Raw genomic sequence first — 27,736 nt, 5'->3', positions numbered from 1 at the left:
GAGAAGGTAACCAATCACAGTGGGGATGAACCCATGTTGCTTTGATAAAAACAGACTACAACAGGGGTGGGCAAACGTTTTGAGTCGCGGGCCGCATTGATTTAACAAAATTGAATTTGAACAAAATTACACGTAACAGTCCCCCTGGCATTATTGTATCTGTAAAAGTGTCAGGCAATCTGCTATATGTGCACTTTGACATCATTTATTTGAAAAAGTGCGTTATAAATTAACTATCCTTGGGTCCTCTTGTTATTGTTCTTCTTCTTATTATTATTATTATTATTATGTGCTTGTGTCCCTTCATTCAGGTGCACTTTGTAAACAACAGACCACATCAAATAACCAAATTGACAAAACAGCTACTTCAACCATCAAAAGGTCGACTCAAGCCATAATGCCAGGTTGTATGTTGAGTTTAAATGAAATACTTTGGAAAGAACGGGCGGGCCGCATTCAAACACTTGGCGGGCCGGATGTGGCCCCCGGGCCGTACTTTGCACACCCCTGGACTACACTGACATGAAACATAACCAAAATGACATTTGGTAATGCAAGGAAATATTCAAACACAAATACAGACTGTGGAAATATTGACAACAAATGCGGGAATTAACTACAGCACATACAGTAATCAATTAATCAAGCATCAATTAATATTCCTATTGCAAAAAGGGACAATTAGGTTTTCACCTAATGTTTTCACCTCTAAATGCAAAATGTCAAAACCTATCCTACCCTGTAGACTTTCCGTGCTATTTACTCATCGATTAAGTTTCACACTGTACATGTAGTACATACATAGATACACACATACATATACGCAACAAAAATATGAACATTTTTTTACAAGTTGAACTCAAATATCTGAAGCTTTTTTTCTACGTACATGAAAGGCTAATTTCGTTCACAAATAAAAATAAATACCGTATTTTCCGGACTATAAGTCGCTCCGGAGTATAAGTCGCAGGAACAGCCAACCTATGAAAAAAAGTGTGACTTATCGTCCGGAATATACGGTTTTTTATATATATATATATATACCATAATTTCCGGACTATAAGTCACTCCGGAGTATAAGTCGCATAAGGACAAAAATGCATACGTAGGTAGAAAAAAACATACATAAGTCGCTCTGGAGTATAAGTCGCAGGAACAGCCAACTTATGAAAAAAAAGTGTGACTTATAGTCCGGAAATTATGGTGTATATATTACCGTATTTTCCGGACTATAAGTCGCACAAGGCCAAAAATGCATAATTAGGTAGGAAAAAACATACATAAGTCGCACTGGAGTATAAGTTGCATTTTTTGCGGGTAATTTATTTTCCAAACTACTTGACCAAAACAGACATTACGTCCTCTTGGAAGGCAAGTTCTAACAATAAAAGAATAGAGAACAGGCTGAATAGGTGTAAGATATGCTAACACAATGGTTATACAGCTACACAAAAAATAAACATGAACAGAAAAGGTGTCCAGTGTTTATGGAACATAAATATTTTTTTCATTTATAAGTCGCTCTGGAGTATAAGTCGCAGGAACAGCCAACCTATGAAAAAAAAGTGCGACTTATAGTCCGGAAAATACGGTAAATGAGTATTCATCATTGGTAAACTGGTCCGGTATATGAAGATGAGACAGCATGATGATTACTGCAAAGGTGTGTCTTTAGTTGGCCACAATAAAAGGCCACTTCAACTTATGCAGTTTAACTGTATCAGGGGGTGGTCTGGTTCAGGGATGTCTGCCTGAAATACCGTATACATCGATATAGACCAACAAGGACCCTCCCCTTTAAGACGCATACATGGTCATGCTGATTCTCCGTATGTGTTGTTTTTATTACTTCCTGTTTTGGTGCGTTTGTTGTGTTTCCTGTCTGGTGCTTTTGTTAGTAGGCGCTGGGAGGGGGGTGCAGCTGATGCTCCTGCTCGTCGGTGGTTAATTCCTTTGCACCTCTGAAACCACGTCTACCCTTTTATTCTCCTCATATTACTGTTTCCATGGTGACTGTTTGTTAGCCCCTCCTATTCTTTATTGTGCTACTGTCTATTTTACCTACACTTTCCACGCATATTACAACCACCAGAGCCAAACTCTCCCTTTTTGTCAGCGTTTTAGCCATCGGCTAGTAATGCTACCGCTCATCGCGGCGGATGTTTTTATTGCTGTGGATCGCTCGATGCCGCTTCTGTACCTGAGCCTGACTGACTGACGGCGGAAGGACAAGGAAGCGGTGCTTGGATCTGGCACGATTCGTTTCCTTCCGTGGCCCCATCCTGCCAAAGACGTACACAAAGTGACGGCATTAAAAACATAAATGTATCGTAATGAAGTATATTGAGTATGAGCTGGTTATTTCATCCCCTGCTTTTGGTAATGGTAATGGTTTTATTTCATTTGAACACGCATCAGATTACAATTGAGTGCATCCCATAATCAGTTCACAGTTCCACATGTCCAAAAGGAGTAGGAAGAAGCAAAGCTTATTACATCCTACCCCTCCATCTGGTACTTTAACAATCAGTAACTGTTACATTTGTTCACTTCCTGCTTTCTAGTCAGTTCCCAGTTCCACATGTCCAAAAGGAGTAGGAAGAAGCAAAGCTTATTAAATCCTACCCCTCCACCTGGTACTTTTACAATCAGTAACTGTTACATTTGTTCACTTCCTGCTTTCCATCATACTTTTCATAAGTTTACACCTCACAGAGATATGAATATTGTATATTTTTAAGGTGTGTTTATTGGAACAGAGCAACAGAATGTAAAACCAAGCCCAGATAAGAGATTGAGATTGTGCGTCAACTGCGATGGTTCCATACCTGAAATGGTGATTCTCCTGTTGGAGTCCTGACATGAAGATCTGCTCGGACTATCTCTGGAGTGCTTGTGAGGGCGAGAGGTGAGAGCAGTGAGAATGACTTAGAGGGTGAAGCCGATCCATCTCCCCCCGTCTGGGTGGGGGCAATAGAGGATGACCCATTGTCAGTGGAAGTATGTGAAATGGAGTGGAGTGAAGAAGGTAAAGAACATGTGGAAGTGGGAAATAATGGAACGGAAGAATCACATGAAAACATGTGAGATGTTGGAAGCTGCTGGAGATTTCCTTTGGACGGATGTGGTTGGGGGACCGATGTCTTCGGGGGGTTGTCGAGGAGGGGGACGGTAGTGGGTGCCTGGATGGGTGTTGACATCTGCCTCTGAAGCAGCTGCATAATGACCCTGATGTCGGCGGACATTTGTAACTCCAGCCTAGAAAACACATATTCATAAATTCTAATTAGTTAGCGCTAGATTAGAATGATGAATGACATACTTTCTTCATAGTTTTGCTGGCCGTCCGACTTGTTAGCTGGGGTCAACTCTAAAAATACATACAGCCATTCCTCGCCGCATCATGGTTCAAATGTTGTGGCTTCACTCGAACGTGGTTTGTCAAACATATATTCATCAATATATCATGCTGTTTCATGGTTGGAGCTAAAATTGGGTAAACAGATGTGCACATTTAAACAAATTTGTATACAGTATGGAGGGAGTACAGACGAAATCATTAGAAAGGTTTGATGATAATAGATTGTCCTTGAACCTAAATAAAACTAAAATCATGCTGTTTGGTAACAGCAAAAAGGACACGTACCAACAAATACAAATAGACAGTGTAGACATTGAAAGGGTACAGGAAAATACATTTCTGGGATATCACAATAGATGAAAATATGAGCTGGAAACCTCATATTACAAATATACAACATAAGGTGGACAGAAATATTTCAATATTGAACAAAGCAAAATTTGTTCTCAATCAGAAATCACTCCACACTCTTTATTGCTCTCTGGTTCTACCATATCTTACTTATTGTGTGGAAATATGGGCTAATAACTATAAAAGCAATCTTCACTCGCTAAATGTACTGCAAAAAAGGTCAGTAAGGATAATTCATAATGCCGCCTACAGAGAACATACTAACTCCTTATTTCTAAAATCACAAATACTTCAACTTGCTGATATAGTTCATCTTCAAACAGCTAAAATAATGCATAAGGCTAAAAATAACCAATTAACTAAAAATGTCATCCAATACTTCTCTACAAGAGAGGAGAAATATGATCTCAGGGAAGATTCAAGAAACAATACAAGCAGTTGATGTTTGCTAAATACAAGGATGAAGAGTCTTGAACCAGTCATGATGTGCTATATATATCACTATATTGACACTTACTATGGTACCCATTATGTCATTGGATGCTCATATCACCTCCTACTTCGGTATGAGGTGCATTATAAAAAAAAACAAAAAAAAAAAACTTAAACTGTATTATGGAAAGCAGGAAGTGAACAAATGTAACAGTTACTGATTGTAAAAGTACCAGATGGAGGGGTAGGATTTAATAAGCTTTGCTTCTTCCTACTCCTTTTGGACATGTGGAGCTGTGAAAATCCTGATATCGATATCAACTGATATCAGATTTATATTTATAAATTTATATTGAGCCGATAATTATCGGACGACGCATTGTTCTCTGTACCTTATCCCACTCTGAGTTTTAGTTGTACTGTTGTGGGCTATATTCCGCTCCAAGCGAGTGACTAACCTGGTGATCTGTTCCTGCATTGACTCCAGTCTGCTCTCTAACTCTCTTCTCTGGCGCCGAGGTATGCCAGAGGGACGAGGTGGAAGAGGAGGAGGGCTGGAATTACTGAGGCGGGAAGAGGGCTGCTCAGGAGCCGGATTTGAGCAAGGCTGCAGAGGAGGTGAGGTTAGCATGCGCAAGCACGGGACCTCTTGGTATCGTTGCTCTTCTCGACCTTCTGATCCCCAAAAGGTGAAGATGTTCGATACTCCCGAGAAAGCATCTATCACAAAACACAGAAAAACAAATTCCGTTTTTTTAAAGGGGACCTATGATGCATTTTTCCACTTTTCTGACCAACAGGTGCAGATTCTGGAAGGTCTAGAATGCTTTCTGTGTGGGTTATTGTGTGTAGCTGCTCTATAGGAGTCCACAACTCAATAAGAAAGGCCGAAATTAGCATAATTAGCATAAAACCTGCCTGTTAGATAATTACAGACTTTGCCTCCCCGGTCAGTTTCAGGATACATGCTGGTCTTTGGAGTCGTAGTGTCACCCATGGACATCTGTAAAGAACTGGCCAGTTCAGAATCTTCTACCTCGTCGTCACTGGAGAACACGGGACCATATCTGCGAGAGAACACATTTTTCTGTAAAATTATTTTTTTCCCACCCTCGGCTATCTCTGTGTGGAGTTTGAATGTTCTCCCCGGTTTTCTCTGGGTACTCCCGTTTCCTCCCAAATTCCAAAAACATGCTAGGTTACTTGCCGACTCCAAATTGTCCATAGGTATGAATGTGAGTGTGAATGGTTGTTTGTCTATATGTGCCCTGTGATTGGCTGACCACCAGTCCAGGGTGTAACCCGCCTCTCGCCCCAAGATAGCTGGGATAGGCTCCAGCACCCCCGCGACCCTCGTGAGGATAAGCGGTAGAAAATGAATGAATGAATGAATGAAAGGTTGGGGAATAAGTTACAATATTACGAGAATAAAGTAAATTTATGGGAATAAAATCATAGTATTACAGGAATAAATATTTGGGAAATTATGAATAAAGCAACAAAAAATTAGGGGAAAAAACAGCAGAAATTTTACCAGAATAGTAAAAATAAAAAAGTAAAAATATTACAAAAAAAAAGAGTATTATTTCAGGAAAATAAAGTGAAATGAGGGAAAATCATGTAATTTTAATAGCATACAATTGAAATATTATGAAAAAGATGGTATTTTTATAAAGAACCAAATAATCTAATATGATGAGAAAAAAATATTAGGGTGGTGATTTCATAAGTTTGCAAAATTGAAATGATTAAAGAAAAAATAAATGAGAAAAATAACAGCAGAAATGAAAAAAGGAAAACAATTTTTTTTTTTTCTAAACTATTTTTCAAGAATAAATGTTTTTCAAGAATAAAGTTTTTTCTTGAAATACATATACACCATGATTTCCGGACTATTGAGAAAGCAAAACACTAAAGCACCAAAGTGGCCTTATGCCTTATGAGAACCTGGTGGATTTTCTGATGTACTAAAAAAAGAATACAAACTATAAACCATTTTCACATATGAGGACTCAAACTCCGACTTTCCGTTTCCAAAGGGTAAGACCTTACTGACGAAGCCATTGATGCAGCCAATTGTGTAATTCTAGTGTACTGCATGATGAACATAACACAGGCTGGATGACATGAGTACTCGGCTCAGATCTTACAGTGCATGTTTCTGATGGTCTTTGCCGTGTTCCTCTTGTTGCTCCCCATGACTTTGCCTTCCAATGCATCTGTCCACAGTTCTCTGTGTCCCAGTGTCACCTGTCAAGGGGTCACAAGCCATCAACGTCAATTTGCCATAAAGAGTCATTCAAATGATTCCTTCCTTTATCCACTCATGCTGTTCAGGGTCGCAGACAACCTGGAGCAGGATACATTGACCACTGCATGGGTCTGCTAGCTACTATACTAGGGGTCGGCAACCTTTTCCTATCAAAAGAGCTATTTTACGGGAGCCGCAAAACATCGCTGTTTCTTGATCGAGAATGACTTATTAGTCAAAAACTATTGAAATACAAGCCTTGTGTTACCTCAACATTGCATGTAGGCAGCCATGGAGTGAAAGGAAGTTCTCTTCCCGTTGTGGAAGTGGTACTTTTTATTACTGCTTCTTACTTTGTTGGTGAATACAGACAATTATTAGTCCAATATGAGCATATTTAAGCAAATGTTGCTTATTTTTTGCTTCAAATTACCCAAACAATTAGTGGTTGGGTCCGCAACATATCAGAGCAAAGGGGCAAAGATATCGATCGTAATGGTTTAATTTCATTTGAACATGCATCAGATTACAATTGAGTGCATCCCATAATCAGTTCACAGTTCAACATGTCCAAAAGGAGTACAAAGAAGCAACGCTTATTAAATCCTACCCCTCCATCTGGCACTTTTACAATCAGTAACTGTTACATTTGTTCACTTCCTGCTTTCTATAATACAGTTTAAGGTTTTTGTTTTTTTTTTTTTTTAATAATGCACCTCGTACCGAAGTACGTCTTATAATCTATACAGCCTTTTACAATCAGTAACTGTTAGATTTGTTCACTTCCTGCTTTCCTAATATAGTTGAAGGGGTTTTTTTTCACTATTTTCCATAGTCAAAGATGATAGGTCTGCTTTCATGGATGACGAAGGAAATGTACAAATATTCCCATTTGAGAAGTTGAAATTTTTGCATATTTAAATTTGCATCCATCCATTTTTTATAGCGCTTGTCCTCACATATTAATTTTTTTAATAAAAAAAATGAAATACCAAAGAAGTTGTTGATTCATTGATTAATCATTGCTTCATCAACGAATTGTTACTGCTCTAGAATACAGTATGTGTCGATATCCTACATTTACTGCACATTTGCAGTAAAAAGCACCTGAATGAGTGGAGTAGAGCCTCGGTTGCCACCGTGGTTTGCTGCAGCCATCGTAGTTCGAGTCTTCTCTACTCAACATGGCAGCCGGTTCGCTATTCACCTGCACAGAAAGCCTACGGTCAAGAACAACTTCGGGATTTTGTTGTTGAGGCCGACATCGGTGTGCGAGCTTGCTAGCTTAGTTCCAGGATTAAGTCCAGACCATGACTCGAGAACTATTTATGCAGTCCAAAGTTGTCTAACAGGTTGTAAAACTAGAATTTCTGACCTAATCCAAGAGACGGCATAATGTAGTAATTACAAAAGTACTTTTATTGTAAATGTTGATCCAAAATTGAAGAACTTCAATGAGAAACAGGATTGGGTGGGGAAGCCGTGTGTCAAAAGTGGCGGTATCAGTTGCTGGTGTTTTTTGTAGTATTTAAGAAATAGTAGAAGAGAAGTAGTACATATAGCATCCCAGAACACATCGTGGCTCACATGATTAGAACTCGCAATACCGTCAGCCTTGACAGAAGTATACCTCTCTGAGGTTGAAGGTGATCTCCAAGTTGGTCCAGAAATATTCACAAAATTCCGGGTACATGTCCAAAACCTGCAAATACAAACACATGGCATTAGCTCAGTGGACAGTGTACTATAAAGACCAAAGTCCACAATACCTGACTACGGTGGTTTATTGGTCCCAGACCCGATAAGTCCCATGATAAGTCAATTACCGTAAAGTAGGATTCCTTATTTATAAACAGAAAATAGCACCTTCCTACTCCTACAGTGCATCCGGAAAGTATTCACAGCGCTTCACTTTTTCTACATTTTGTCATGTTACAGCCTCATTCCAAATTGTATTAAATTAATCTCTTACCTCAAAATTCTACACAAAATACTCCATTATGACAATGTGAAAAAAGTTTTTTTTGACATGTTTTGAATTTATTAAAAATAGAAAACAAAAAAAATCACATTTACATAAGTATTCACAGCCTTTGCCATGAAGCTGAAAATTGAGCTCAGGTGCATCTTTTTTCCACTGATCATCCTTGAGATCTTTCTACAGCTTAATTGGAGTCCACCTGCAGTAAATTCAGTTGATTGGACATGATTTGGAAATATAATAACTGTCTATATAAGGTCCCACAGTTGACTGTGCATGTCAGAGCACAAACACCAAGCATGAAGTCAAAAGAACTGTCTGTAGACCTGCGAGACAGGATTGTCTTGAGGCACAAATCTGGGGAAGGATACAGAAAAATTTCTGCTTCTTTGAAGGTCCCAATGAGCACAGTGGCCTCCATTATTCGACTAGTCAGGATAGAAGGAAAAATGAATGCAGCAATATTTTCATCCAGGATATCTCTATATATTGCTGCATTCATTTTTCCTTCTATCCTGACTAGTCTGCCAGTTCCTGCTGCTGAAAAACATCCCCACAGCATGATGCTGCCACCACCATGCTTCACTGTAGGGATGGTATTGGCCTGGTGATGAGCAGTGCCTGGTTTCCTCCAAACATGGCGCCTGGCATTCACACCAAAGAGTTCAATCTTTGTCTCATCAGACCAGAGAATTTTGTTTCTCATGGTCTGAGAGTCATTCAGGTGCTTTTTGGCAAATTCCAGACGGGCTGCCATGTTCCTTTTACTAAGGAGTGGCTTTCGTCTGGCCACTCTACCATACAGGCCTGATTGGTGGATTGCTGCAGAGATGGTTGTCCTTCTGGAAGGCTCTCCTCTCTCCACAGAGGAACGCTGGAGCTCTGACAGAGTGACCATCGGGGCCTTGGTCACCTCCCTGACTAAGGCCCTTCTTCCCCGATCGCTCAGTTTAGAAGGCCGGCCAGCTCTAGGAAGAGTCCTGGTGGTTCCAAACGTCTTCCATTTACCAATAATGGAGGCCACTGTGCTCATTGGGACCTTCAAAGCAGCAGAAATGTTTCTGTATCCTTCCCCAGATTTGTGCCTCAAGACAATCCTGTCTCGCAGGTCTACAGACAGTTCTTTTGACTTCATGCTTGGTGTTTGTGCTCTGACATGCACAGTCAACTGTGGGACCTTATATAGACAGTTATTATATTTCCAAATCATGTCCAATCAACTGAATTTACTGCAGGTGGACTCCAATTAAGCTGTAGAAAGATCTCAAGGATGATCAGTGGAAAAAAGATGCACCTGAGCTCAATTTTCAGCTTCATGGCAAAGGCTATGAATACTGTAAATGTGATTTTTTTGTTTTCTGTTTTTAATAAATTCAAAAAAAGTAAAAAAAAAACCCCTTTTTCACATTGTCATAATGGAGTATTTTGTGTAGAATTTTGAGGTAAGAGATTAATTTAATACAGTTTGGAATGAGGCTGTAACATGACAAAATGTAGAAAAAGTGAAGCACTGTGAATACTTTCCGGATGCACTGTATGAATTAGTGTACTATACATAATAAGAAAAATAACACTTTGCTGTAAATGTGCTCCCATGCTAGGGCAGCTGAGTGGGGACGGACAGGAAGTAGAGGGATCAGAGTTGTTGTTCCTGTCATAAGAAACCTGCAAAAAAAGCCAGTTGTTCCGGCGATCAAGTCTGGTGCTTGTGTGTCTGACACAACATGACAGTGATACTCCATACTGTATCATCACAATGTCCTTGAATGCCTCTTGTGAATGTCTTATATTTGTATTGTACCTCATTTAGACATTTGAAAAGGCTTTCTGTATAATTTGCTGAAACAAATCTCATTTTCGGGCTGCACGGCACACAAGTGGTTAGCATGCAGACCTTACAGCTAGGCGACCAGGGTTCAATTCCAGCCTCAGCCATTTCTGTGTGGAGTTTGCATGTTTTCCCCGTGCATGCGTGGGTTTTCTCCGGATACTCCGGTTTCCTCCCACATTCCAAAAACATGCTCGGCGCTAGGCTTAATTAGCGACTCCAAATTGTCCGACTCCAAAACATATATCCGACAGCATGTAGTCTCTGGGCTAGTTTTAGCAAATCTACTCCGTCCCTAAGGAAGTCTCCCCTCCCCAGAAGCAACACGTTTTTTTCTATATATGTATTTATATACAGGGCTGCACGGCGGTCGAGTGTTTAGCGCGCAGACCTGAGTTCAATTCTCTGTGTGGAGTTTGCTCTGTGCATGCGTGGTTTCTCCGGGTACTCCGGTTTCCTCCCACATTCCAAAAACATGCTAGGTTAATTGGCCACTCCAAATTGTCCATAGGTATGAATGTGAGTGTGAATGGTTGTTTGTCTATATGTGCCCTGTGATTGGCTGGCCACCAGGCTAGGGTGTACCCCGCCTCTCGCCCGAAGACAGCTGGGATAGGCTCCAGCACCCCCCACAACCCCCATGAGGATAAGCAGTAGAAAATGAATGAATGAATGAATGAAAGGTTGGGGATTAAGTTACAATATTACGAGAATAAAGTAAATTTATGGGAATAAAATCATAGTATTACAGGAATAAATATTTGGGAAATTATGAATAAAACAACAAAAAATTGGGGAAAATAACAGCAGAAATTTGACCAGAATAGTAAAAATAAAAAAGTAAAAATATTACAAAAAAGAGTATTATTTCAAAATAATACTTAATAGAAAAATAAAGTAGAGGGAAAATAATGTAATTTTAATAGCATACAATTGAAATATTATGAAAAAGATGGCATTTTTTATAAAGAACCAAATAATCTAATATGATAAAATATTAGGATGATGATTTCATAAGTTTGCAAAATTGAAATGATAAAAAAAAAAATAAATGAGAAAAATAACAGCAGAAATGAAAAAATTTTTTTTTTTTTTTAAAAGCGAATTTTCAAGAATAATCAGTTTTTTCTTGAAATACATACACACCATGATTTCCGGACTATTGAGAAAGCAAAACACCAAAGCACCAAGTGAATGAATGTAATGTCATTTTCTCCAATCCATGTTTCTGACCACTACTTGTAGCCAGCATCAATCGTTACCTAGCATTCATTGCCTCAGCTCTCAAAAACGAGTGCAATAAAGTCCGCACCTCCAGGATATCATCCCTGTGTATCTTGTGAAGATCACAGTATGTCAGAGCTCTGACATCCACACTTGATTTCCCTGGCTGAGTGAAAAGGTTGATGGGCTCCCCGAAAATGTCATTCTTTCCTGGAAAAGGCAGAAATATAAAAGTAAGCTTTGATCCATTCCTCTGGTTAATAAAGACCCCAAATACTGATTATTGTTCATGGAATATGTCTAGTTGACAACACAGGATGTTACATCTCTGATGCTGAATGCTGGTTAGAGGCCACCTGTGGATTTGATACCATTAGGACAGATACTAATCGGCCACCAGATGGCGCTAGTGTGAAATATCAGAACATAAATCAGCACTCACCGAGAATAGCAACCACGACATCTCCTCTCACAATCTCGATGGATCCTCTAGAGATGAAGTATAAGGCTGATATCAAGTCTCCGGCGTGGACCAGAGTATCACCGGGTGGAGCATGAGTGGTCTTAAATCTCATGGCGAGGGCCCTCAAGCAGCCCTTAGTTGATCCTGAATCCCGTGTACAGATTTGACAATGAGAAGCATACTTCTCAAAATTAAATAACATCCATTGAGTCTGCTTTCAAAAAATATGATTATGCATGCCTGAATACATAACGATCCATACCTTTGAATGCTTTACAGTTTTGTAACAGGGTTCTGTTGAGGTGGAGACATATATCTGCCTGCAGACACTCTGGGAACCCTTTCAGAACCTGGAGGAGGACCCACAAAGTAGTCAGCAGGAACATGACAACAATGTTGATGCCTTAAAACCGGGTTTTAGATGAGATTAGAAAGTTATTTCCATTCTGTTCCACTCCATTCTCCTCCGCTTATCCGGGTCCGGGTATCAGTAGGGAAGCCCAGACTTCTCGGACCCCCGCCACCTCCTCCCAGGTGGGAAGGAAGAGGCTGCACAAAACTGATATGACACCTCTAAAACAATATGGCCAGATTAGGCAACCCAGCCCAAGATGGGTCAGCTCACCCTTTGGGACATTCGGAAGAAGAAAATGCGACAATAATGTAAAAAATGTGATTTTAAGGTCATAAAGAACTTTTTGTTACCAGACCTGGATACCTTACTTATGAATGGAATATTTCTATAGTTCTGTAGAGCATGTAGAACAATTCCAGTGGAATATACTCACTGCGTTCATATCTATGCCATTTGTGTAGGACCATGCATGCTGGAAGTATTCCTCTAGCCGTTGTCTCAGCGGGTTGGGAATCTGGTGGAAGCGGATAAACTCTCGGACTCTCATCATCTGAGTGTGGTAGCGTGCGGTACCGGAGTACAGCCGCTGAATAATAGCCGACACGTTGCCAAATATGCTAGCATACATCAGAGCTGTTGTGGGGAAATCGAAAGCGAGAGACACTGCGTCATTGACTTCATCCGACGACAAATTCCAAACACATTTTTGAGGCAGGAATCTAAATATATATAGATTATAAGACGTACTTCGGTACGAGGTGCATTATTAAAAAAAAAATAAAAATAAAAAAAACCTTTAACTGTATTATGGAAAGCAGGAAGTGAACAAATGTAACTTAAAAACAGCTGTTATTAAAAAAAATGGACAAATCTGCAGTAATTTTACAGAAATAAAGACAAAAAATACATTTCTGGGGATCGCAATAGATGAAAATATGAGCTGGAAACCTCATATTACAAATATAAAACATAAGGTGGCCAGAAATATTTCAATATTGTACAAAGCAAAATTTGTTCTCAATCAGAAATCACTCCACACTCTTTATTGCTCTCTGGTTCTACCATATCTTACTTATTGTGTGGAAATATGGGCTAATAACTATAAAAGCAATCTTCACTCGCTAAATGTACTGCAAAAAAGGTCAGTAAGGATAATTCATAATGCCGCCTACAGAGAACATACTAACTCCTTATTTCTAAAATCACAAATACTTCAACTTGCTGATATAGTTCATCTTCAAACAGCTAAAATAATGCATAAGGCTAAAAATAACCAATTAGCTAAAAATGTCATCCAATACTTCTCTACAAGAGAGGAGAAATATGATCTCAGGGAAGAAGTACATTTGAAACACTTCTATGCTAGGACTACGTTAAAACGCCATAGCATTTCAGTATGTGGAATCAAACTATGGAATGGTACTTTTTACTTCGTACTTCTACTTCAGTACGTGACAAAAAAAAAAAAACTATATTAGGAAAGCAGGAAGTGAACAAATGTAATAGTTACTGATTGTAAAAGTACCAGATGGAGGGGTAGGATTTAATTTAGTAGGTTCTTCCTACTCCTTTTGGACATGTGGAACTGTGAACTGATTATGGGATGCACTCAATTGTAATCTGATGCATGTTCAAATGAAATTAACCCATTACCATTACCATTATATAGATATACTGTGTTCTTTGTGGAACTCACCACCAATAAGCATAACGCAAATGGAGAAGATCTTCTCGGAGTTGGTGTTTGGGGACACGTTCCCAAAGCCCACGCTGGTCAGGCTACTGAATGTAAAATAAAGAGCTGTGACATATTTATCTCGTATGGAGGGACCCGATCCCAAGATGGAGTCATTGTACGGCCTTCCCAGCTGGTCTGCCAGAGTGTCCAGCCAACCGATCCCGGCCGAGGTTAACCGCTCCACGTTTCCTATAGCGTACCTGGGATTCAATGACACCATTATAGACATAAACATCTCCCTCATGCTAACGCAAACAGCAAAACATGAGTAATGGGCACCCAGTTTTCTTTTGGGGGTTGAATAAAGCATAAGTCAAGGTAACGTACCAGATGCAGGCAAGCCAGTGAGCGATGAGTGCAAAGGTACACATAAGAAGGAAGAGCACTGCTGCACCGTACTCAGAGTAGCGATCCAACTTCCGAGCTACTCGGACCAATCGAAGTAACCGAGCTGTCTTCAATAAGCCAATTAGGGTGGTGGTCTGTCAGGAACAGGTAAATAAACCTGTCAAAATATGGAAAACTTTCATATACAGTATACATAAACATGCTAGTGGATTGCAATCAGTTTGGAAATTGAGCATCAAAATGCAAAATGAGGAAACGGGAGAATGACTTTATCCGAACTGGAGCCTATCCCAGCTAACTTTGGGCAAGAGGCGGGGTACACCCTGGACTGGTGGCCAGCCAATCACAGGGCACATATAGACAAACAACCATTCACACTCACATTCATACCTATGGGCAATTTGGAGTGGCCAATTAACCTAGCATGTTTTTGGAATGTGGGAGGAAACCGGAATACCCGGAGAAAACCCACGCATGCACGGGGAGAACATGCAAACTCCACTTTTAGCTGTGAGGTCTGCGCGCTAACCACTCGACCGCCGTACAGCCTTACATTATTTTTATTCATTCATTCATTTTCTACCGCTTTTTCCTCACAAGGGTCGTGGGGGTGCTGGAGCCTATCCCAGCTGTCTTCGGGCGAGACCCTGGACTGGTGGCCAGCCAATCACAGGGCACATATAGACAAACAACCATTCACACTCACATTCATACCTATGGACAATTTGGTGTCGCCAATTAACCTAGCATGTTTTCGGGAGGAAACCGGAGTACCCGGAGAGAAACTCCACACAGAGATGCCCAAGCAGAAATTCCAACCCAGGTCTTCCCGATCTCCTGACTTGTGTCCAACATGCTAACCACTTGACCACCATGCGGCCCACAAAGAGAGACAATAGGAGTTATTAGCCATTAGACAACTAATAATTAACAACAACTAAAAAAAAGGATTAATATAAAGTTGGTTGTTAAAATCTGGCTGAAGGATGTTTTATTTTATTGTTTATTTTTTTCCAAGGAAGATGAGGAGGATATACTGCCAATTTACCATCAAAGATTCTCCTATTTGGTCATGTAGAGCAGGAATGCTGGTGGAAAACAAGTAAGATGCTTTGATTAGCCTGCTGCTGTGTTTAATGTAACTGTCAGGAACAGATGACGTGTCCCACGAGGTGGCGTATGTGGTGAATGACGCGCATGAATGATGCTCTGATGTGCAATCCAGTCCGGCGCATTTAAAGGCAATGAGAGGCGTTCATTTGATTGGATAAGATTCAAGATTAAGATTACACTCGGCTGTGTTAAACCCTTTTGGAAACGATTCATGATTCAACCATTCAACGATTCAACGATTCACAGCCAAGGTTGCGCTGTGATTGTAATACTTAAGATTCGGTTCTGGTGAGAATTGGACCTGATAGGTCAGGTGTGATAATGCAGATTTTTTTACTCATGGTTAATGTTTCTGAATCCCACTTCTAAATCTTCTCCATCTCTATCCTTTTATCTCCCTACCTCTCCCTCTCCCCCTCCCCTAACCACCTCCTCTCCAGAGCGGTAGATGAGGAGGTCAAAGGGAATAGCCGCCACCATGTCGATGAGGAACCAGCCCTTGAAGTAGTGCACTGCGATACGTGAAGACTGGCTTACCACCTGAGAAGACACATGACACACGTGAGAAGTTAGCGTCTGATTGGTTGGCACACACACATACATTATTTTACCACTAATGCCACTTCCCTTTTCAATTACCAGGGGCGTCACTAGGTTCTGAGGACAGGGGGGGGCTTAGCCCCCTGGAGATGCACAGGATATGAATGTATGTAGTAGACATTCCAAAAAACTTTCCCACTTTTGGACAAATTTAGTAGAGATACTCAATTGTTTTAGGCCACCATTAAATGTACACAAGTACACACAATCTACACTGCAAAACCGCTGCTCAAGCTCTGCAACCATTCTGTCCAGTGGACAGTGATCAATGATATAATAATCATTATTATATTAGTAATTAGGGCGGCATGGTGGACAAGACCTCACGGCTAGGAGACCAGGGTTCAATTCCACCCTCGGCCATCTCTGTGTGGAGTTTGCATGTTCTCCCCGTGCATGCGTGGGTTTTCTCCGGGTACTCCGGTTTCCTCCCACATTCCAAAAACATGCTAGGTTGATTGGCCACTCCAAATTGTCCATAGGTATGAATGTGAGTGTGAATGGTTGTTTGTCTATATGTGCCCTGTGATTGGCTGGCCACCAGTCCAGGATGTACCCCGCCTCTCGCCCAAAGACAGCTGGGATAGGCTCCAGCACCCCCTCGTGAGGAAAAAGCGGTAGAAAATGAATAAATGAATATTATTAATTAGCTTATTATTACTATCATCATTATTCTTCTTCTGATTATTACTACTAGTAATTACTATTACTAGTATTAGCCTGCTTATTGGCCTGCTTTTGCCCTAATATATGAAATTTGTCAGATATGTTTTTGTGATAAAAGAATTCTATAAAAAATTTACAAAAAATCTATAAAAAATACTAGTAATTAGTAGTAATTACTAGTAATTTCTATTACTATTACTAGTATTAGCCTGCTTATTGGCTTGCTTATTAGCCTGCTTTTGCCCTAATATATGAAATTTGTCAGATATTTTTTTGTAAAAAAAAAAATAAATAAAAAATGTACAAAAAATCAATAAAAAATATAAAATTATTAAAGGGGACTTAAGAATATTTTAGGCCCCCTAAAATAGGCTTAATGACGCCACTGTCAATTACCATTGACCACTCATAACCCAATCCAGGTTTAAGACCTAAATATGACTCATGACATAACTACGGCGCATTCAAGGACCGCCAAGTGCCCCCCCCCCCGCCCCACTACTTCAGAAGCACTGGCTTAAACTATCATGACTTACCTCATCATTGGAGTTAACATAAGTGGTCCGAAAGTTGATGACGATATCAACGATGAACATGATATCCACGATGAGATCCACCACATTGAGGGGGGAACAGGAATAACCGCATGCTTGCATGGCTGCTTCCTCTTGGTCGCTGGAGTTAGAAAGAAACAATTACATCACTCACAGTGGATACATATCAAATATATCATGTCCAAAACCATTTGTATGCTGAAGGAAGAACAAAAGCCACTATCTTCAAATATTCAAACACTCGGCACCGGTAACAACATTCAATTGGGCACAGGATCGTGCCTTGAGGGACGGCCAATAGGATCCTCTGGCTCAGGGCCGGTGATTTTTTTGGCTCTACCACTTGACTTTTTTTGTTCCATAACACTCAGGATCTGAGAAGAAGATTCAAATGGTTGTTTTGCTGTGTCCAACTTCAGGAGCAATGGCGCACTGCGAAAGACCTTGCTAGTGTTGTGCGACAATCCAAGCCCGTTCAAAGTCAGAAAGCGTCTCTGCCTTTGCCATCAGACCATGCCATTGTGAATCCACATTTTGGCATTCTGAAAAATGTTAATATCCCCTTCAATATCATACTGGATCTCAAAAGTGTGGATGTTGACCTACCTCAATAAAAACGTAGCTGAGTAAGGAGTGAATATGGCCGTGTAAATCACAAGCAGCAGAATGACCCAATCCCATACAGCTTTGAATGGACTGTAGTGGAGGATGGTCCACTTCTGGATCCTGGGTGTCTGCATCTTGTACTCTGGTAAGACATCGGCACCCAGAGATAGAACCTACACAAGTACAAAAAATTGTTGGCATCCATCCGTTCTAGAAAACCAAAAGCCACAGTGGTCCATGAAGCAACTTCATGGAAAGCTATAGACCAGAGGTCTCAAACACGCGGCCCTTGAGGCCCCCGCCTTGATATGAAAGTTTAATGTTAGTGCGGCCCGCGCAAGTTTGATATGGATGCTGTATGGTATCATGTACCCAGAAAAAAATATTACGTTTGATTAATGTTCATGTTAAAGGTTAAATAACTGTTAATAGTTATCCTCCCTATCCGTGTGGAAGTGGTAAGTTTTGGGCTTTTTAAGTTTAAAGGAAATAACTTAGCTCTCTAGTTTGCGAGTTAGCATGTGTCTCAAGAGCCTGCAGTTGCGCAATATGTTGTAAATAAAAAGAGTATAAATGTGACTATAGTCGTGTTTTGTCATGTCTACAGGGCTCTAATAATGCTTTGTTCATTTTAATCTGAAAAAAATAATTTGTCTACCCACCAACTATATGTGGTTTCTTAAGTTTTTATTATTTGCCGTTTTATTATTATTATTATTATTATATTTATTTATTACTAATTGATTGATTTTCTTTATTCTTGATTTGTTTATTTATTTTTCATCTTATTTTGTGTAGAAAAATAAAAAGTACGATATTTGAGAACAGTGGAATGTTTTATCAGAGCTTTTCTTAAACCGTAATCGAAACCAAAGCAAAATTTATTCATTTTTCTGTTTTTAATAAATGCGTTTTTTTTGTTTTTTTCAGTTGGCTTAAAAGCAACTCAGGTCTGGTCTGCTCGTGCGCTTGTTTTGCTCAAATGTGAAGGTTTGGGTGTGGTTTACACATCGTTCGATACCACTAGGGTTCAATCCCACCCTCGGCCATCTCTGTGTGGAGTTTGCATGTTCTCCCCGTGCATGCGTGGTTTCTCCGCGTACTCCGGTTTCCTCCCACATTCCAAAAACATGCTAGGTTAATTGGCCACTCCAAATTGTCCATAGGTATGAATGTGAGTGTGAATGGTTGTTTGTCTATATGTGCCCTGTGATTGGCTTAGCCACCAGTCCAGGGTGTACCCCGCCTCTCTCGCCCGAAGACAGCTCGGATAGGCTCCAGCACCCCCCGCAACCCTCGTGAGGATAAGCGGTAGAAAATGAATGAATGACTACAGCGAGTTACCTAGCATACCTTGTGGGTTATGAACAAGCAAAAAGAGTATTGTTTTTCAAGTATGCTTGCGTACACGCCCTTATTATTATGTGGTGCAGTTGCATTGCATGCTACTAGTATTACTGTGAGAGAGCAGTTTGCTGACTTCCTGTTGGGATGAGTTAGAATGTCAAAATATATATGTTCATAGGCCGTTTTCCTCTGTTTATATGAAAAGTTAGTTTACTTATTAACGGCACATGTGACTTGAGAAAGTGGCCCTTCTGGGTATTTTTATAGGTGTGACTCTTGACACAATAAAACGGGGGTATTCATTAGTTATTATAAATGAATACACACACACACATGATTTCACACCAGGAAAACTGGGCCATGCGCTATACTGGGATTCAAACATAAATATCCATACGTGTGTAAGTGGACCTTGGGGCAGGAGCTGTGAATGGTGTAATTCATCATAGAATTCAGCTGGGATCTGACATAAGGGTCCCCAATAAGGGGACTGCGCTATACATCATTGGCACCTCAACCATACAATCAAGGACAAACAAAGGTTTGAAAACGTGCACACACACACACACACACACACACACACAGCAATTGTAAATGCTAGGGCAGAGGTGGGCAAACTACGGTGTTGGTGACCCCTGACCTCGAAGTGTGTTTAGTCTTACTATATGATCCTCCTAATTGACACAAACAGCTATCACACATTCTCAATAGCCACGTTTACATGGACCCAAATATTCCAATTCCATTTGAGTTATTTGCTGAAACGGAAAGAATGTAACCTTTGTATACACCTCATTCCCAAAGAAAAGTGCCAATCCCAATGAATATATAATCGGATTCACAGGGGCGGAATATTCCTTTCCCCAATACGATTGAGGTATCTTGCATCCGTTCAATCGAAAAGTTGTCAGACTGCGTTCGTTTTTCTTCTTCTGTTGTTTATTGGCGGTTGGCGAGCAGCTTTCGTGTGCATTAGCGCCATCTGTGGAACAGAATCTAAACCCTTCTATACGCCATTCACAAGTCCAGTTTTATAAAAAAAAAAGAAAATACATATCTATATAAAACATGTGCCGAGCTTAATTATAAAATATTAGCAAAAATGAACTTTATCTTTTCCTGTTCCCGGGTGCGTTCTTTCAGCGAATGCTGAGATATGACGTAACACGCAGCTAGAGACGTTCTTCCATTTAAAAAAATGGAGGCGAGCAATCGGCACTGGACTACTGCGGGAAGTTTGTTTTTGATTCAAACTTTGATTTCAAGACTGGACGAAGGAAAACTGTCAATAGGGAGTTATTCCAACAAGTGGAAGAAAAACTCGAGGATGTTGGTATCACGTGATGTTGGTGTTTACGTTTTACTGCGCATGCTCCATTGACTATTCTGGTTGATTATAGCGGCGCATGTAAACAAGGGATTGGAATATTCCTTTCCATGTATACCATTGCTTTCGGAAAAGTCATTCGGAAAGAGAAAAACTCGTGTAAACGTGGCTATTGATTGTGTTGCAAATCACAGCAAAACTGACAATCTCTCCATATGCCAAGGATACTGCTTTTCTGCTGATGCACTTACCTCATGAGCGACGATGGAGGATATTCGGACAACTCTATTTACTCGGGTGTTTTTACGTTCATTTCCCAAACTTCCCATGCAGTCCTGAGGCATATTTCCATCTCTGAGCGATGACATGGTACCGCACACGCAGCAAGATTTCTTAATCAAGTCCGTCTGTCCCAGCAGTCAAATGTTTGATGGTGCTTTCACCCTTCACACTTGTTCCCAAAGATGTGGATAGTTCTTCATTAGCTTCTTAACGGCTCTCCTTTCACTACTCTTTTCAATCACTGTAATCCATGAATGGAAGATGCTTCCATTTCTAGGGTTAGCGCTACACAAAATACAGGATTAACTAGAAATTAACTAGAAACTAGAAACTACTTCCCTTTCAGTAGTGTCCAAAACAACCAAAGTAGCAGAGTCAGCATTGGAAGAAAGATGCTTTGATAAAAAGTACAATAAAATCCAAAAAAGTACTTGATCTTTATCCATTAAAAGTTTGTTGTAAAAGTAAACCTTGTCCAATGGCAGCAGATTGCAGAGCTTCTTGTGCTTGTAGGACGACTGCCTGAGCTGAGATGTTCCTTCACTGCTTTTTCTCCCCCCCGCCTTTCTCTCTCTCTCTCTCTCTCTCTCTTGGAATCGCTGAGCCAGTCATGCATTTTGAAGACGGAAAAATAAAACACGTTTCTCCCAATTCAGCTACTGTATCTACAAAAGATATATCCGACAGCATGTAGTCTCTGGGCTAGTTTTAGGAAATCTACCCCGTTCCAAAGGAAGTCTCCCCTCCCCAGAAGCAACATGTTTTTTTTTCTATACATGTATTTATACAGGGCTGCACGGTGGTCGAGTGGTTAGGGTTAGGGTTTTCTCCGGGTACACCGGTTTCCGCCCACATTCCAAACACATGCTAGGTTAATTGGCGACTCCAAATTGTCCATAGGTATGAATGTGAGTGTGAATGGTTGTTTGTCTATATGTGCCCTGTGATTGGCTGGCAACCAGTCCAGGGTGTACACGTGCGTGAGTTTTCTCCGGGTACTCCGGTTTCCTCCCACATTCCAAAAACATGCTGCAAACAGACCCGATAAGTCCCATGATAAGTCAATTGCCGTAAAGTAGGATTCCTTATTTATAAACAGAAAATAGCCCCTTTCCACTCCTATGAATCATAAGAGAAAAATAAGACACTTTGCTGTAAATGTGCTCCCATGCTAGGGCAGCTGAGTGGAAACGGACAGGAAGTGACGTAGGGGGATCAGAGTTGTTTTACTGTCATAAGAAACCTGCATTAAAAGCGAAGTTGTTCCGGCGATCAAGTCTGGTACTTGTGTGTCTGACACAACATGACGATGATACTCCATACTGTATCATCACAATGTCCTTGAATGCCTCTTCTGAATATTTGTATTGTACCTCATTTAGACATTTCTATGCTTGAAAAGGCTTTGTGTATAATTTGCTGAAATAAATCTCATTTTCGGGCTGCACGGCGCTCAAGTGGTTAGCGCGCAGACCCGAGTTCAATTCCACCCTCGGCCATCTCTGTGTGGAATTTTGCATGGCTTTTCTCCCGGTACTACGGTTTCCTCCCACATTCCAAAAAAAAACGTGCTAGGTTAATTGGCGACTCCAAATTGTCCATAGGTATGAATGTGAGTGTGAATGGTTGTTTGTCTATATGTGCCCTGTGATTGGCTGGCCACCAGTCCAGGGTGTACCCCGCCTGAGATAGGCTCCAGCACCCCCCTCAACCCTCGTGAGGATAAGTGGTAGAAAATGAATGAATTAATGTATTTATACAATATTCCCTCATTTATCGCAGTTCATTGGATCAGAACCGACCATGATCAGTGAATTTCTGCAATTTCTTTAAAAGAAAAAGAAAAGCACTGGCCTTCTTCCAATGGCTTTCACTATCATAACATCAAATTATGGTACACAAAAGTGTATTCTCTAACATAGCTTGATGAAAAAAAAAACAATTTCAGGTGAAAACGGCTTTGAGATTCATTTTAAAGTGTATAAGGTTTATACTGATATACTGAAATACGCCTGTAGTAACAAGCACTTGTTTAACTGTGTAGCATCTCCATCAACGTGGCGACCGTGGGATCCGCCCGATACGTACTAGTCATGATAATCCGGGTTGAACTGTTTAATCCTGGAACTAGAGATGTTCCCATCAGGGTTTTATACATTGATGAGTGACATGAGCCGATACCCATAGGGATATACATGCAGTGTAAATGTTTAAATGTACTACTGGCTATATTAGAGCTCACCAAGGTTTTTTTTTCTTGTGAGAGATACTTTTACTAACGTCCATGTAAGGCAGGGGTGCCCCAACTTTTTTTCCCATTGAGAGCCACATACCAAAAACTCTTATTTTGATGGTATTATATGTGCTGCAAGCCGCAAATGATCCCCTAGGCACATTTTGGAGAGCTGAGTGAAAAGTGTTCCGACTTACCTGGGTCACTTTCTCAGTGACAAGGTGGGTTCTGCCCATCAGTTTGCACGGAGGTCTGATTTCCCCCGGAGGAAGCGCCACAAAAGCGTCTGCCTTTTTGTCTCGTAAACTGTGGGTCATCTGCTGCATGCGTACAAAATGGAAGCAGGAAAACAAAAAAATCATTCACTGCAAAAACGGGCTAGCCAGATACAGTAAAGTCTCGTTATATCGATATTCTCGGGAGTCGGAAAAAATAGTGATATAACCGGACTATCCATATATCCGATCCTGCGCCGAACTGCATTAAAAGTGGGCGGATCTTTGATATGGCATGTAATTTTCTCCCTGAGTTCATGGATTGCGTATCTAGCATGCTTTTGTACTACAATAAATTTTGTACTACAGTAAATAAAAATAAACTTACGCTGTAGTGATTACCGGTTACCGGGACATAATTCACCCCGGAACTATCGATAGGGAAGGTGTTGCCACCCAGAGGGGTAGGCGCGAGGGACGGGTGTTTTCCGCTGTGTGTGCTGCACTCTGGTGGTGGAAGTGTGAAAAATAAAGTTGACTGGAAGCAGCCGTTCGCCGTGTTCTTTTTTGGTATTGAAATCCTTAAGCAAAGATTGATTTAAGCTGCTTTTGTATCGATATAAGCAGACCAAATTGGCTGGCGGGAGATGAAAAGGGCATCCTAGTAACCGGATTATCATAATAACCGTGTATCGTACTAACGGAGCTAATTATATCATAAAAGACTAGAAATTTGCCGGGAAATGAAAATAGTATCGTAATAAGTAGTAATTCGTTTTAACCGATATCGATATAACGAGACTTTACTGTATAACATAAAAGGACTAGATAATGCGATACACATCTCGATGCACTGCCAGCAATACGATACTTTCACGAAACATGGAATTTTCTGGTGATACGATGCGATACGATTCACCCTCTTCACGATACGATGCAATAATCATTTAGTTCACATCAATGCAATCTGATATGATATGGTGCAATTTCTTGCAATATGATGCAATTCAACATGATACAAATAAGCAAAGGGAAAAACTGGAATTCATTATGGTCCGACAAAAAGGATTTGGCTTTATTCCTTCTAGGCACTTGGCAGTAAATCCAACTAAAGTGCTGTTTGTCTTTTTTACTATGCACCACTTCTTGATATATTTTTTTTTGCCATCTTAAAACAGCAACAACTTTTCAAAAACAACTTTCCTACAGTAATAATGATGTCAAGCAGTGAGATTTTAATTACTGCAACTGTATGGCTGTAATTGTGTTTACGATCACGGTTCATGTCTTCATTGTTACTATTGCCACTTTCATTTCAGTGATATCATCTCCATTGTGACCTTTAGCCATCATTGACATTTAACTGATGCAGTCCTGTTTGTCACTTTTGTTGTTATGGGAATTGTTGTTGCTGCTGTTTTTGTCTCTCTCTCTACTGTCTCACCCCTACCCCCACCCCAGTTTCTCTTCTTCTTTTCTGTGTTTCTTCTTGCTCCGGTCCGGTCGCTCCAAATGCGCATAACAAAAACATCAAATAACGGCAAATAAAATTCCATGGTACAGGAAAGTTGTAGCTTACACCTTTCCTGACACAGAGCAAATCTGTTTAGCATGTAAGGGCATTTAGACCAACAATACTATCTGCCCCAATGGCTGGATGGGACAAAAAAAAAAAAAAAAACTTTCCTTTCACATCATGCAATTCCAATAGCAGTGGTTCAGTGGTGGAGTAAAACAATTCAACAATAATTACTGCTGTATAAAATTACAGTACAGCAACAACAATGTTAATGCAATCAATGTTTGTTTATATTTCTGTCAGCTAGGCTAATACAGCAGTGAGGAGCAGAAAGTGGAAAACAACTTCTACCCTTTTAAAATTGTTTCCAAATTCAGGAAGAAGCGGAAGATCCAATTGTTCTGACCCGATTTGCTTGTTTTTTTCCCCCGGTGTCCAACTAGGAACTAGACGGGGGAGGCGGCGGTAGACTTGGCCGTGTTGTGGTGTCCCCTTTTTAAGGGGGTTTGTCGTGCTGCCGTTGTACGGCTTCTTTGCAAATGACGGACGTTTTGTCGAGCTTTCCGCCGTACCATTTAACATACCATTTAAACGTTGCGGGGGGGGGTTAAATATAGAAACTTCCTCGCTGCTGCTTGCTACGAACGTCCATGCTGTTTTACTAGTAGTTGTATGTGCCTCACGGCTTCCGTCGGATTTTACCAATACCCGCAAATGCATCACGATGAATCTAGATTTCACCCGTAAATTACATCCATACCAGGTGAATAAGCCGATGCACTCGCATCACGCGTATGGGCATCGATGTATCGATTATTTTCCACACCCTTAGTATATATACAGATAAAGCACATTAGGTGTATGTTAGTATGTATGTAGTATTCGCCACTGGTCACTAGATTTGTTTGCAGCACCAAATACTTCTATTGCAGTTTGGGTGATCTCACGACAAACACAAAAATCCCTAAATAAAATCTGCAATAAAAACACATTAGGGAACACATTTGTAGTAACACACACATCACAAGTCTCAAAGAAGTGTCTTAAATGGCTTATTTACTCTTAATTTGGCTACTTTATTGGGTAATAGGAGTGTAAGGGTGACTGTAGGGGTGTTATTTCTTGTCGAGAGGACTCTAATAATAATAAAAAAAAACATAAGCAGGTTGTCTATGCTCCAACTACGGACGTATTTCAGTGATGTAATGTTACCTGACTGTTGGTCCTCCATATGTCAGTGTTTGATATCCCAGCAGGTGCACTACTCTTTCTACTGGTTGTTATTCCAGCTATAAAAAAAAAGAAATTAATAGAGAGTAGTCGTGATAGGACGTGGCCAGTGTTCAAAATGTAAAGTATCATTCCTAAAACACCTAAAACTCCCTGACGAAAAATATGGAAATATCGAAATATTCACATGAACATTTACTATCAATGGCTCTCCTTTTGCTCCTATGCATCTTTTTTAAACAAAATGGCCCCAGGTTTTAGACATTGTTGTCCAAAGTGTAGCCCTGGGGCCATTTGAGGCCCGCGGCACATTGTCAAAATATTATTTAACAAGAAAATTACAACAACAAAAAAACCCCAAAACAACAACATGGAAATCTCTACAGTTAAAAGTCAAATTGTTAAGAAAGTCAAGTCAATTTCAGGAGAATAAATAATAATATCTTGAATAACATCTTCAGTTAAAATGATGTCATTTTAGTAGCATAAAGTTGACAAGTTCAAAAAAAAAACATTAGGAAAAAGAACATTATCAGAAGGAAATTTACAAGAAGAAAGTTGTATATTTAGAAATTGTTAAAATAATAATAATAATAATAAAATATAATAATAAAAATAAAATATAATAATATATAAAAATAAAAAATGTATAAAATACAATATAATAATTAAAACAGCAACAAGAAATAAAAAAAAAAATCTGCTGAAATTTTCAGCCAACTAAGTGAAAATATTAACAGTACAAAAAAAGATATTATGAAAAAAGAACGCAATTTTAGTCGCAAAAGACACCCTCAGTTTTCTGAACTGACTTTGTAAAGGATTTGGGGAGAAAAGTCAAAAACAAAGTCTGTTTGTCACCTGTACAGCTGTGTCGACACTGGAGCCTCTTTTCCCAGTAATGTTGGCTACTCTTGATGTCATCCACTGAAGAGGAAAGTTTTAAATTCCCACATGTGCCATCTAACCTGCTGACCAAAATAAATCAATACATGAATAAATAGGAAAATTAAATACAATCAATAAAATCTATGCAGTTAGTCATTTGGTCCTGTGTCTTTTAGTTCTTTCTTTGTGTTTTAATTGGTTTTATTTTTATACTTTTATTGCTTTGCTTCTTGTTTTTAATTTTTTTAATGTCTATTTTACTATTTTATTTCTTATTTGATCTTTTAGTTTTGAATTAAATTCAATTTGTACCTTTATTTATTGTATTTTATTTTTACTTTTTATTTTAGTAGTCTGTGCAACACTTTGGAAACTGTTTATAAAATGTGCTATATAAATAAAGTGGATTGGATTGAATTGGATTTAACCTTGATTTCGCAACCAGCTGCAGACAGAGGACCACCAGGGCTGTGTCCTGATGAAATGGGTGCTCGGTGGGTTTGAACATCAACAGATAGAAACCAGTCGATGGTTAGCAAAACCCAACTGGAAATTTGGTGAATATGATCAAAAACAAAGAATAAAATGGAAGTCCAGAAGGTTAAAAATACCAAACATTCAACAAAGGCGTCATTCATCACGACAGAGTCTTGAACCAGTCATGATGTGCTATATGTAAATCACTATATTGACACTTACTATGGTACATTATGTTATTGAACCTGGGGTTGAGAGCCTTCTCCATCGCTGCCCCCACCCTCTGGAACTCTTTGCCCCATTCACTCCGTGCTTGCCCTGACCTTTCCAGTTTCAAAAAACAACTA

The 27,736-nt window shown here is 39.9% G+C and overlaps 1 protein-coding gene across 6 annotated transcripts in view; it reads right to left on the bottom strand.

Annotated features, from left to right (window-relative positions):
- Nucleotides 1–240: 240 nt before the first annotated feature.
- The window catches only part of LOC131109521 (voltage-gated inwardly rectifying potassium channel KCNH6-like), a 39,198-nt gene continuing 11,702 nt past the window's right edge, over nucleotides 241–27,736 (bottom strand). For 2 of the 6 annotated variants that reach the window (XM_058061646.2, XM_058061642.2), the window contains exons 5-23: nucleotides 26,886–26,995; nucleotides 26,007–26,083; nucleotides 23,258–23,380; nucleotides 17,872–18,044; nucleotides 17,248–17,386; nucleotides 15,848–15,985; nucleotides 14,312–14,466; nucleotides 13,943–14,184; nucleotides 12,680–12,879; nucleotides 12,154–12,241; nucleotides 11,871–12,035; nucleotides 11,517–11,638; nucleotides 8,026–8,097; nucleotides 7,503–7,602; nucleotides 6,295–6,394; nucleotides 5,063–5,211; nucleotides 4,603–4,864; nucleotides 2,829–3,258; nucleotides 241–2,282 (exon numbers count right to left, since the gene is read on the bottom strand). In XM_058061646.2, coding sequence (XP_057917629.2) covers nucleotides 2,166–2,282; nucleotides 2,829–3,258; nucleotides 4,603–4,864; nucleotides 5,063–5,211; nucleotides 6,295–6,394; nucleotides 7,503–7,602; nucleotides 8,026–8,097; nucleotides 11,517–11,638; nucleotides 11,871–12,035; nucleotides 12,154–12,241; nucleotides 12,680–12,879; nucleotides 13,943–14,184; nucleotides 14,312–14,466; nucleotides 15,848–15,985; nucleotides 17,248–17,386; nucleotides 17,872–18,044; nucleotides 23,258–23,380; nucleotides 26,007–26,083; nucleotides 26,886–26,995 — 2,962 coding nt within the window. In that variant the 3' untranslated portion in view covers nucleotides 241–2,165. The remainder of the gene's footprint in view (nucleotides 2,283–2,828; nucleotides 3,259–4,602; nucleotides 4,865–5,062; nucleotides 5,212–6,294; nucleotides 6,395–7,502; nucleotides 7,603–8,025; nucleotides 8,098–11,516; nucleotides 11,639–11,870; nucleotides 12,036–12,153; nucleotides 12,242–12,679; nucleotides 12,880–13,942; nucleotides 14,185–14,311; nucleotides 14,467–15,847; nucleotides 15,986–17,247; nucleotides 17,387–17,871; nucleotides 18,045–23,257; nucleotides 23,381–26,006; nucleotides 26,084–26,885; nucleotides 26,996–27,736) is intronic. The other 4 variants (XM_078788867.1, XM_058061645.2, XM_058061644.2 and 1 more) reach the window with 4 other exon arrangements.

The sequence above is a fragment of the Doryrhamphus excisus genome, linkage group LG2 (assembly GCF_037039965.1).
Source record: "Doryrhamphus excisus strain RoL-2023G ecotype Guam linkage group LG2, RoL_Dexc_Guam_v1.1, whole genome shotgun sequence".
Lineage (NCBI taxonomy): Eukaryota > Metazoa > Chordata > Actinopteri > Syngnathiformes > Syngnathidae > Doryrhamphus > Doryrhamphus excisus.
The sequence above is the reverse complement of the archived record's forward strand: the minus strand, read 5'-3'. Positions and strand labels throughout refer to the sequence as shown.